At 41.5% G+C, this 12,525-nt stretch overlaps 1 protein-coding gene across 2 annotated transcripts in view; it reads right to left on the reverse strand.

The window, feature by feature from the left end:
- Nucleotides 1-12,525, reverse strand: part of Slc38a6 (solute carrier family 38 member 6) — a 61,383-nt gene that overhangs the window by 12,342 nt on the left and 36,516 nt on the right. For both annotated transcript variants that reach the window (XM_075948616.1, XM_075948617.1), the window contains exons 7-10: nucleotides 5,837-5,919; nucleotides 5,393-5,451; nucleotides 843-908; nucleotides 558-611 (exon numbers count right to left, since the gene is read on the reverse strand). In XM_075948616.1, the coding sequence (XP_075804731.1) occupies nucleotides 558-611; nucleotides 843-908; nucleotides 5,393-5,451; nucleotides 5,837-5,919 (262 nt within the window). The remainder of the gene's footprint in view (nucleotides 1-557; nucleotides 612-842; nucleotides 909-5,392; nucleotides 5,452-5,836; nucleotides 5,920-12,525) is intronic.

Below are 12,525 nucleotides of genomic sequence, written 5' to 3' on the forward strand. Positions count from 1 at the left end.
CAGAGAATCTTCCAGGCAATTCCAGGATCCTACAGCGCTCTCAGAGCGGGCATGGGACTTGGTCTGTTGGTCTCTGCTCTGAGCATCATAAATCTCCCCTCGGAATGCTGTTCAGGAGTATTGGCAGTACTCTACTGCTGGTCCAACGATGGGGCTGTTTAGCTAAAGACCAAAGTCCCGCTCACAGGGGAGAAGTTTTTGATGTAATTGGCGATTTAGCTTTACAAGTCCAGAGCGCAACAGGAAAGCCGTACCCACAGAGGACCGTGCTGGCCAGACCAGACATTTGGTAAATCTGTTCTTTTAGGCAAAGGCCCATTTAAAACAGGCTCCATTTAAAGGCAGGCCAAAAGAAAGAAAAGAAAAAGGCGGCTGCTTCATAATGGGCCACCCTGTGTTAAATAATATTATTCTTCTGGTAGGCAATCCTATACTTAGCACTTTCATGAAAATCAATTAGTTACAGGTATAAAGACCTGAGAGACCCTGTTACACAAATCTCTTAAAACTTGAAATGTGAAAAATCAACCGAAAGTATCTGTTAATAAGTTACACACCTCTTTGGAGAAATGAAAGAGCTTTGGTTTACAGTCATCTGTAGCGTTGGAAATCTGTTTAAGAGTATGGAGGGGAAAAGAGAAACCAATAGCTATTAAAGTCAGAATACTGCAACAAATATGACGAATTTATTACCACTACACTTTCAGATCAGATCACTTCAAAGCACAGTTCTAAAACGCAATGCAACCATAACTTTTTCATTAATTAGAAAAAATAATCATTGATCTCCCATTTCGTTTTTAGTTGAAAAATTAAAAATAAAAGAGCTTAAAAACTATCACCTGGAACACTCCATCGATGCAACTTAGGGCCACAGGACAAGGGATGGACCACTTTTTAATCACTATCTGGAAAAGGAAATACAATCACACTCAGATAATTTGTAGTAAAATTCATCTCAAGCTGATCTCAACCAGGACAACACTTCAAATGATGCTGAACAAGAGGCTAACAGATGAATCCCGCTGCTCTGGTCTTCCCCAGAGAGAATGGGGTCACCTTTTAACATGGTCACTGGGTGGAGAGGGAGGGCATGGGCACCTTACTTCTGATGGAGAGGGGGCAGAGGGGATCTGGCTCATGAAAGACTGAGTGAGCTCATGAGTAGATTCCCCAAAACTCCAACAGTACCCTGGTTTTTTTGTTTTTTTTTGCTTGCTTGTTTGTTTTTTAAAGTGCAACTCAAAAGGAAGCACGTTTTCAATGACAATTGCGCAGAATACGATTATTTGTGTCAGAAGCAGAGAGGCCTAGCATACGAGCAGAGGAGCAGGGACTTCACTGCCGAGTGTGACCTGATGCACACCTACTTCACCCCTTGATGTTTTCAGGTTTGTGCTACTTTGGTCAATGTGGCGAGAGCTGGCTAGAATATGAACGCACATCTAAAAAAAATCACAAAGAAACCCAGAGGATGGTGTTTCCCAGAAAACTTCGATGAAAGGCTCAGGACTTGAGTCTTAATTGTGGCCGTCCTGCTCCTAGAGCCACGGTGGTGGCTGTGTCAACACTGCCATAGCAGCCCCTGTTGCAGGCACATAATTACTCTGTAAATATTTGCTTCGGGCTAAATCCCAGCATACAAAGGGGCAGAGAGAAGAAAGGAAGTATTTGTCTTTGCAGGAGACCAGTAAGTAAATACCATTCCTATTTGGAACTTATCTAGTTTGGGATTTTAACAAATTCAATCAAAATTTTATACAGTGATAAATCTAAAGAAAACACACACTTTTAGGATTAAGTTAAAGAGTGAACCTGAGTCACTTTTAATTTAAAATCTCACCCAAAACGGGGTGGGTGGCTAAGGACCAACTGGGCATTTCTAGGTTACGTTTGCAACATAAAACCAGGTTTAACCATAAACAGAAAAGAACAAAACCAGAACCAAGAGCTCATTATCTTTTTTTTCTTTTTCTGAAAAGTTTAAGTGATGGAGTGGGGGTGAGAGGGAAAGGAGCTGGTCTCTCTCGTGCCCTGCCGATGTCTCCCCAAAGGCAGAGTCCTCCACTGGGGCCTCTCAGCACCGCTGAGCGCAGACCTTGAGGACAACGGAGCATCATTCCTTCTCTTTTTCCTTGGTCATCTGCTGCTGCAGAAACCTTCAAGTCAAATATTCTTGCAAAAATTCTCCAAGATACAATATAGCCTATTTCATTTATTAAAGAGAATTATTATCAACTTAATTTTACACTAACATAAATTCCGTTATTACAGCTAATTTCTGTGCAAAGGGCCGCCCTGGTTTCAAATCTGCATGGTGGGATGGGGTAGTCAAAGCTACAGAAATTGGGAGAGACCCACAAACAAGAGAAGAGAGTTCCAGGGTAAGAAGGTAATTCTGGGGGATGGGGAGACACACACACACACACACACACACACACACACACACACACACACGACCTTAGGCACTAGAAATACTGCATTCGCACAAAAGGCCCTCCCCCCCTTCCCCCCTTCTCCCTCCTTCCCCCTTCTTCCCCCCCTTCCCCCTCCTTCCCCCTCAAGCCCTGCCCATTTCTACAGGTCAGTGCCCACTTTAATTCTTTCCAAATCCCTTTACAGAGCTCCTAGCAGCCCCTCCTTCCTCTTGACTCTAGTGACTTGTTTCAAGGTGACCAAAAAGGTAAGTTTAAAAAAGGATAAAAGCATCTGTTTGGCTATTTTGAGCCACTGCTAAACCGAGATTTATTTTTAAATTTAGATACTCTCAGGGAAAATTTATGCTAACTTTCTGAATGAAAATCAGGATCTGGGAGAACATTAGTAGGGATGCACTGGTCTACAAGGCTTGAAGAGCATAAGGAAGAAAATAAAATGAAGAAAACATTTTCTGAACTGATTGTATAATGTAATATAAACATAATAGACTTATACACACGTTCTAAAAATAATCAATGAACATATCGGCACATGTTTCAAAAAAAAGTCAGTTAGCGGAGCATGGTGGAGCTATGCTCACCCTAAATTCCAGCCCTCAGGAGGCAGAGGCATGGGCACATGGATTTCTGTGAATTCTGGGCCAGCCTAGCCTGCATAGTGAGGTCAGGCCAGCCAGGGTTACATAGGAAAACCCTGACACACACACACACACACACACACGCACGCACACACACACACACACACACACACACACACACACACGCAAAACAAACAAAAACTAGAAACAGAACCAGTAATACATATGGCAACAAAAGACAGCAATAAACAAACAAACAAACAAACCCAACATAATCTACAGTCTCATTGTAGGTCAAATTTCAACTCTTCTCCCGGGTAGAAATCCAAGCAGATGATTTGTAGAACATCACGATAAACACAGGAGAATTATTTCCATATGACTACTGAAGCAGAAATCTGCATCGGATTAAAGAGTATCTACTATGACAGAAACAGAAACTCCAACAGACACATTGTATCAATACGTTTCACCTGTGTTAAGCTATTGACTGTGAAAACTGAATTACTTCTACCTATGAAATGCTTGCCTTGTTGATTAACTATGAGGAGAAAATTCAGTATGTTACCTGCACTCATTTAAGAACCATACACTTCTATGTATGTGTGGGATACCTTCTAACCATTTAGATGTTTTTCAACAATTACCTTATGATGAAAATACTTACTGTTCCTCGCTAAGTATAGAACCTAAAAAATACATGCTCAATTCATTATTTGAATGACACTGGAGTGGGTGGAGGGATAATTTTAATGTAGGTGAATTCAACAAACAATCAAGCACTGTTAACTATTTTCAGTCTTAAGAACATTCCTTAGAATAAAGTGTTTAGGAACGGGGAAATAAGAGTTACTTGTACATATTTTAGTTGTTTCATCCTGTGTCTCAGATGATTTAGCCAAAGATAAATGCAATGCAAACATGATTGGTGTGTATATACATAGTGGGTATGTGGTTGCATGTGTGTGTGGTGTGGATGTGGTTGTGGTTGTAGCTGTGTGTGCACACGTGTGTAGTGGTGGCTGTGTGTGCACGTGTGTAGTGGTGGCTGTGTGCGCACGTGTGTAGTGGTGGCTGTGTGCACACGTGTGTAGTGGTGGCTGTGTGTGCACGTGTGTAGTGGTGGCTGTGTGTGCATGTGTGTAGTGGTGGCTGTGTGTGCATGTGTGTAGTGGTGGCTGTGTGTGCACGTGTGTAGTGGTGGCTGTGTGTGCACGTGTGTAGTGGTGGCTGTGTGCACACGTGTGTAGTGGTGGCTGTGTGTGCACGTGTGTAGTGGTGGCTGTGTGTGCATGTGTGGACGTCAACGTTGGGTGTCATTCTTCAGGAGCCATTCACCTCGCTTTCCGAGACAACCTCTCATTGGTCTGGAGTGTGCCGGGTGGGAGAAAGTCAGGGTGGCTGGCCAACAAAGCCCAGGAACACGCTCCCCCAGCCCTGGGATCACAAGCAGATACCACATGCCCAACTGTTCACACGGGTTCTGGGGACTGAAGGCAAGCCCTCATACTGGCAAGGCAAACACCATCATCCCAGTCCGGAGACTGTTGGACAGCTCTGGAATCTGGCTCTATAAAGTGCTTATATGTGATGTTCCCCTTGATTCAATTTATTGGTAATTAAGTAACCTTAGAAAAAGGTTACTGGGGATATATATATTCTTGGCAAATTAAAAATGCTCAATCCTATGTAAGGTTTGGCATTTAGATACTTACTATAGGATAAACTACAGTGCAAAGAAAAAAGTTTTAAAAAAATTATATACAAGGACACATCTGTCTTAGAAGAATTAAAAGGCCATAAATCAAAATTCTCTTTTATCCTTATGCTAAATTATTTTACAAATATAAGTTAAACTATCATCTGATAAATAATAAAAACAAGCTAACTAAAAATATATTTTCTGCATATGAAAAAAATATTTATTTTCAGTACTATGTTTACGAGAGCATTTTATGCTGAGTAAGCAGACTGGATAGGACTCCATTCACATCCCACTTCTCCTTGGACCTTTGCAATCAAGTCTCAGAGACCATCATTTCAGGCAGTGCTGCATTAAGCTGAACGCACAGGGCACAGGCCTATCGCTTCTCCAGAGTGCTAGGCTGTCCAGGGGTCTAGTCCACCTAGAGTCTTAACTGGAGGGCTGTGTATCCCTCTCTGCTAACCACAGAACACTAAATTTCAAATGCTACTCTAAGCTTCTTTAAAATGGACAAAGTGAATAATCCTGTGACCGAAATTATTTTCAAAAACAAAACAGTGCTTTTAACAATATAAAACGGGCTCCTGTGCCCAGCACAAAGCAGTAAAAGCTGTCGTTAACACCGTCGCTTTTCTGTGATGAAATAGCAATGCATTATATTTTAAACTTACCACAAGAGCAAAGAACACCATAAAGAAAAATGATAAACTGCTTGTGTAGCCAAGAAAGCCTGTAAAATAGCAATAAAATAAAAAGCAATTTATAAGGCAAGTGATCCTGACTCACAAATAGGGCCGTGCACCGTGGGCATGTTTTCTACTGCAGCTTGGTCTCTGGGCCCCGGCCCGTCTGTCACAGACCATTATGCAGCTCTGCACAGCAGAACGGGACTGGCTTGCACTGGCAGTGCACTGCAAGGGAGGCTGCTCCTTAATGCTCTGGTGGGGCGGACAAAACGCTACCACAAGCCAAGTCATAAGTTAGCTAGGCAGGGCTGAGGACGGAGCCACTGAAACCAGGCCAAGCTGAAAATGATTCGCAGTGACCACTCTTCTAGACACGGAGCTGTGGCGCTGCCCCTCCCCCAAACATCCCGTGTTCCTCCACAGACTCACCTATCCTGGGGAGCAGCGAAAGAGGGAACACGACGCCAACACAGATGATGAGCAGCAGCGTCTGTCCGTCAAGATACCAAGACCTATTAGGAAAAACATCCTGTGTTAGGTACGGAACATGGGACTCATTCACATCCATCCAAACACAACGAAAAACCTACTTTTTCTGTTAAATGTTCTTAGGAAAACCTTTTATTGTTTATTTACTTATTTATTTGTGCACTGGTGTCTTGCCTGTGTGAAGATGTCAGACCCCTGGAACTAGATAGAGTTACCAGTAATTGTGAGCTGCCATGTGGGTGCTGGGAATTGAACCTGGGTCCTCTGGAAGAGAACCCAGTGATCTTAACCCCTGAACCACCTCTCCACTTCCTCCACAGAAAATCTTTTATTGTTAATCATGAATATGCATTTAGAAAATATACTAAAATAATGTTGATATAAGCCTACAATCTCAGGAGTTGGGAGGCAAAGGCAAGATCAACATTTTGAGGCTGGGGTATATAGTGAGAACTTGTCTCAAAATAACACCTAAACCAAAACAAACACACAAAAATGCCCAATGAGATGCCAGTTTTCAATTATCAAATTAACAAAAACTTAAAGACAAGATAACAGTTCATGTTGGTGAGGAGTACTGAAGTATCCAAACACGGCTTTTCAATGCTAGATCTGTATTAACTACCTCTTCATGTGGTTATGCCTTACAACACTTACAAAATATATTAAGAATAAAGAAACACCAGCAATAGTTATAGAGACTTTTATCAAATAATATTTATTGAGAACTTTTAAAATAATGAAAATCTAAAACATAAAAAATAATAAAAACTGAAAGCGAACAAACATCTAATACTACAATTTGGAAAAACAAATATAGTGAATGTGTGTGTAGTCTGATTGTTTTGAGGAAAAATACAGATATTATTAAAAATGTACAGGAACTTCATAGTTTCGGGTGATAAAGAGTCATTTTTTACTCTTCATACTTTTCTACACTTCTCCAGAGTTTCAGAAGGGGTATGAATTACCAGTTTAAAACACTAAACTTTTCTTTAAAAGACAGCAAAATGCTGAATGAGAATGGTTAGCGAGCAGTGAGATCACGAGCTTGTTAATAAAAAAGAAACAAGGACTGGGAGCCACCAGCACATGCTGGAGACACGGAGGCAGGCTTGCTGGCTGGGTTGATCAGCCGAGTGAGCAACAACACTAATGTGGGGCTGGAGAGATGGCTCAGCGGTTAGAGCACTGGCTGCTCTTCCAGAGGTCCTGAGTTCAATTCCCAGCAACCACATGGTGGCTCACAGCCATCTGTAATGAGATCTGGTGTGCTCTTTTGGTCTGTAGGCACACAAGCATACAGAACACTATATCCATAATAAATAAATAAATAAATAAATAAATAAATAAATAAATAAATAAATAAATCGTAATGTGTGTTGGAGATGTGGTGGCGGGCTTGCTGGCAAGGCAGATCAGCCCTGTAAGGAAGTTTAAGGACAGTAAAAGACCCTGTCTTAAAAAGAAAAAGAGGTGAACAGTACCCAAGAAACACTCAAGCTTGTCTCTGACCACCACATACGTGTGCATACACACTCATGTGTGCAAGCACATTCATACACAGACAGGAAGAAGAGTGAAAGAGAAATTTCAGTACAGAGAGGGAAAAATAACACTTTGAATATATATTTTTAAAGTCAGAGGGATATACTTAGAATACAAAAAATGGCATATTTCTATATGGTAGCAATACATAGGTACACATATGATTTTAATTTCTTAATACATCTATAGAAAATTTAAATATTAAAGTTAATTCCTCAAAACCTTAATGCATGCACATGTGAAAGACAAACAATAATTAATATAAGGAATGCAACTAGTAAATATATAGGAAGAAAGATCTAATCACAGTTGCCAATTAAATGGATCTATCCTGAGATTACTGAAATCAAATTAGTAAAATAGTCAAGGATGTGATATAATTGGCCCATATGTATTACTATGTTATTGTCCAATTAGGACTCTCTGGAAAAAGAATGGCAATAGTAACCAGCACAATGAAAACGCAGTGGCAATTAACTAAGAAAACCAGCAAAACATACACAATTGTATCACATGAAGAAAATAAAATCCAGGATAGAAAGGGATTGGGAAACGTCAAAGATCAATAGAGATTCCTTTAGTAAGTGTTTGGTAGATGACTTCAAAATCTCCCTGTGATAATCCATCCTCTTTCACTCTCAACAGGTGGCCAGTGTCCCCGGGCCCTGTCAAGTTAAGAGCTTGCCTTCGCCTGGGTTAAAGAGCTAACTTCCAGCAAGCCTGGCCTTTACTGTCCGGTGCCTATCTTTACACACCCTGGCTTGTGAGGACATCCTTTCTGCTACCCCTTCATTCATGACTGCTGGGTAGTGACAACACCCTCTTTAGGAGAGCAAGGCAAGGAGCAGCAGCAGAAAGAGCACCGTGGTCACACACACACACACACACACACACACACACACACACACACACACACCCCGTCCTGCTCACACTTCCCCCTGTCCTTCTCTAACTCCCATCCTTTGCAGATGCACCACCAGAAGCTAGAAGCGATGCACAACTATTTCTGTGCTGCGGGGGCTGAGGCCGTGCTCTCCAGCCACACTTGCACGAGCCCCTCAGAGGCTGCTGTGCAGGAGGCACTACAAAAGCAACCACATAGTAAACACAAACGGATACACAAAGGCTCATCTTCTAGTCGCCCTTGGATAAAAAGCCAAATAGGAACCTCAAAATAGCCCTCACCAAGAAACACCCGGCAACTAAATTCTGAAACTGGCAGCAAGCCCAGGGCTCTACGTCTGAAATGTCTTTTCTTCTGGGACCTGGTATCAGACCCAGACAGTTGCAGTGCCAATAGAAAAATGGCCCCAAGGGAACAGCCGAGCAGATTCCATCTGTTAGCACTGCTGTTCCTCTGGATAACAACACTGCATTGTATTCTGAATGTCCGCTAAGAGGGTACGGACCACAATCAACGTTCCGAACATAAAACAAAGCAAAAATGGTCACAAACTAACCTGTCTCCTTTTTTGTTTGTTTGCTTGTTTGTTTGTTTTTAAGACAGGGTTTCTCTATGTAGCCCTGGCTATCCTGGAACTTGTTCTATAGACCAGACTGGCCTCAAACTTGGAGATCCACCTACATCTGCCTCCCAAGTGCTGGGATTAAGCACATGTGTCACCACCACCTGGCCCAAACTGACTTTTTAACTAGGAAGGTGGAGTTATATAAAAGGGTATGCCACAGGACCGCAACCTTCCCCTTGCACAGGACTAAAGGAACCCTAAAATCCTGAGGTAGGGCTCCTATGTGTGCCTGAAGATGAAACTGATGTCCATCTGTAAGAGCAGCATGACCGACTCAGGCCTGACTGTAGGGTGTGAAGGCATGAGACTTGCAGAGTTAGGGAATGCTTGGGCTGAGGGAGCTCAGAGATCACCCAGTTCAGCATCTCCATTTCACGTGTCTGCAAAAGCCATAAAGGACCATGGGCTCGAGACAGTAGCCATGCAAACACTCCCGGCCTCAGCTACCACTCTCTAGTTCACAGCATTTTTCAGATGTCTCCAATCTATTTCAAGGCTGCCCTTCATTCTCTCCTTAGGACTGAACTTAAAGTTACTACGAGCGGGACGGTGGTGGTGCACGCCTTTAATCCCAGCACTCGGAGGCAGAGGCAGGCGGATCTCTGTGAGTTCGAGCTAGCCTGACCTACAAGAGCTAGTTCTAGGACAGGAACCAAAGCTACAGAGAAACTCTGTCTCAAAAAAAAAAAAAAACCCAACAAAAACAAACAAACAAACAAAAAAAACAGAAAAAAGAATCTTAACATGAAAATGATTTTATTTTTAAAAAGAGATTCTCTAGGCCTGGAGACTGGTTATAAAGTTTCTTGTGCTTATTGACTGATGGTAATAAAACCAATCACTAAGATAGCAGTTTTGTGATCATTCTTTATCAATAAAGGCCATGTAGTTACACACAGTGGAGTTGAGTGAATTTCACACGCACGTCCCAGACAATTGCACTGTGTTTGGTAATGGAGACAGTCCAAAGCAGATGCGATTAAACCTCAGCCCAGAGAATACAAATAAGTAGTCTTTAAAAGTATGCAGTAAATACATTTATTTTATAAGCCAAGATTTTAGGAAAATTTACTGCACTTAAATTTTTTTTCTAAGAGGGGAAAAAGAATTATCTAACCAAACTCCTGTTTTCCTACTGTGACCTAAATATACATTCTCTTTAAGCCAAAAGAATTAGAGTAAAAAGTTTTATACTTCCTAGAAAACTTGTTTGATCTGTGGATTTAATCCTATATGATAAAAATGCTCCAACTATGAAACACAGAGAATAAATCCTTAGCTGGATTGCAAATGCTTGGCACGCAGATGTTTTTTCCATTTTTAAATGAAAACCAGATTTATTTATAAGTTGCTTTAATTTCATTCTCGAATAGAATGGAACAAGAGTATCGTATGTTCTCAATTAGGATCTTGCTCACATCCCATATCAATTATGTAACTCAAATGCAGGACAACTTAATTGTGTCAATCATAGTACCCTGACAAGACCATTAAATGTTAACAGAGAGCTCCCAACTTTTAACAGCTATAGATTTAAAAAATATATATAAGTTATTCTAGGAAAAATATAGAGGCATCATAAGAGTTTGGTATAAGCACCACTGATCTAGATCTCTAACAGTAACTTTGAAATTAGAATACAGTGAGCACAAAGTGATTCGACAGCATCTTCATAAAGGGCTATAGTTCATATAGATATCTATATATCTATCCACAGATAACCCAGAAAACAAAGACACCTGAAAGATTAACTGAAACTTATGGAAAACCAAACCCTAAAATAAAACATCAACATCACATGATCTCAGTGAGAAAATACTGCCACGCAATCCCATCTAGAAACAAACTGTCCAAAAGCAGTGCTCACTGCGCAACATTCGCTGCTGACTTTCCAAGGTTAGGCTTCAAAGACAATTAGCATAGTCTCTTCATAAATGAGTATGCTACATGTAAAACAATGAGTTATCAAAAATGTGTGATTTTAACACACAGCGGGTGAAAACTGGTGACAGCATTCTTGTCAAAAGCTCATTTGGGATAGAAATAGAACATTTATATAAAAGTTTTACTAATACAACTGAAGTAGGACTCAATTTCAGTTGTTTAAAATGTATGCTAAAACAGCAGACATGGCATTCGATTTAAAGAGAACAATGCTTCAGCAGACAAAACACCGCAGTTTTAATAGCAGCTCTGCTACCCAGCACCCCGACTATGTCTAAAGTTACTAAAGGCAATGTTAATAGATGTCACCAAAATCAGGACCAAACAAAAGATAAACAGACAAAACAAAGACAAATGCAGGAGACATAGGACAACCATTAGGATTATCAGCGCTCATTTGTGTTTGACTCTGAGCTTCCTGGCAATCCGCATGAACAAGGAAAGTCTCCCTTTAACATACTCATTGTCCTGTATTGTCCCTGTTCCCCACATCTACACTGTGCTGTGTGCACAAAAGCACGTACACGTACATGTGCCATCTTACTTGATCATTTGAACTCTGTTAAGGAAGCAAATAATCATAGGTAAGGACATTGTGTCACTTTTTTTTCTTTCTTTCTTTTTTTTTTTTTTTGAGACAGGGTTTCTCTGTGTAACAGCTCTGGCTGTCCTGGAACTTGCTATGTAGACCAGGTTGATCTTGAGCCACAGAGATCTGCCTGCCTCTGCCTCCCCAGTGCTGGAAATACAGGTGTGTACCACACCACCCAGTGCCCCCTTTTATTAATGATCTATTTATTATTTTATGCGCATTGCTGTTTTGCCTGCAGGCATGTCTCTGTATGTGAGGGTGGCAGATCTCCTGGAATGGGAGTGATAAACAGTTGGGAGCTGCCACATGGGTGCCCACCCAGGTCCTCCGGTGAGAGGTCGGTGCTCTTAACCACTGAACCAACTCTCCAGCCCTTTCAGAATGCCTGTCTGTTTTTCTCTTTTTCTGGCATTAAGAATTGAACCCAGGGCCTTCTAGGTATGCTAGGGCATGCTAGGCAAGCACTCTGTCTGGAAGCCACAAGTCCTACTCTCATTGGTACCCTCACAGCACCAGGTAAAAAAAACCTACAGCTCATGACAAGCTAGATGGTCAGGAATTAGAGACTCAAGGCTAACTAGCATGAAATGAACAGGACATATGTTTCCTTTCATCACGCTGCCTTGAGTTCCTAGCTCCATATGCAAATTTCTCACTTAGAATTCAAGTAACAAAAGTGATTCCTAATATTTTTATAGCAAATGCAAACAAGTGTATTTCACACAGCTACTTGCTAGAGTAGTTAGCTGTCACATAGGGCATTATCAAAATGCAACCAGACAAAGCTGACGGAAGTCGAGGTAGCTGTGAGCATGCACTGGGCCCCTAATGAGCTCTGAAGTGAACGCGAAGGGACAGCTTCTGAGGATGAAGATCGTGAAGGACTTTATAACCCTCATGCTAATCACATCTTGACAGGTCGTACTGAGATCAAAAGTAACCACGCTTTCCTTACACACGCACATCTGCACCTGTCTGCTTCTGCAGGAGCAGCCACTTCCCTAAGCTGAAAACTA

Source organism: Microtus pennsylvanicus, chromosome 14 (assembly GCF_037038515.1).
Source record: "Microtus pennsylvanicus isolate mMicPen1 chromosome 14, mMicPen1.hap1, whole genome shotgun sequence".
In the NCBI taxonomy this organism is placed as follows: domain Eukaryota; kingdom Metazoa; phylum Chordata; class Mammalia; order Rodentia; family Cricetidae; genus Microtus; species Microtus pennsylvanicus.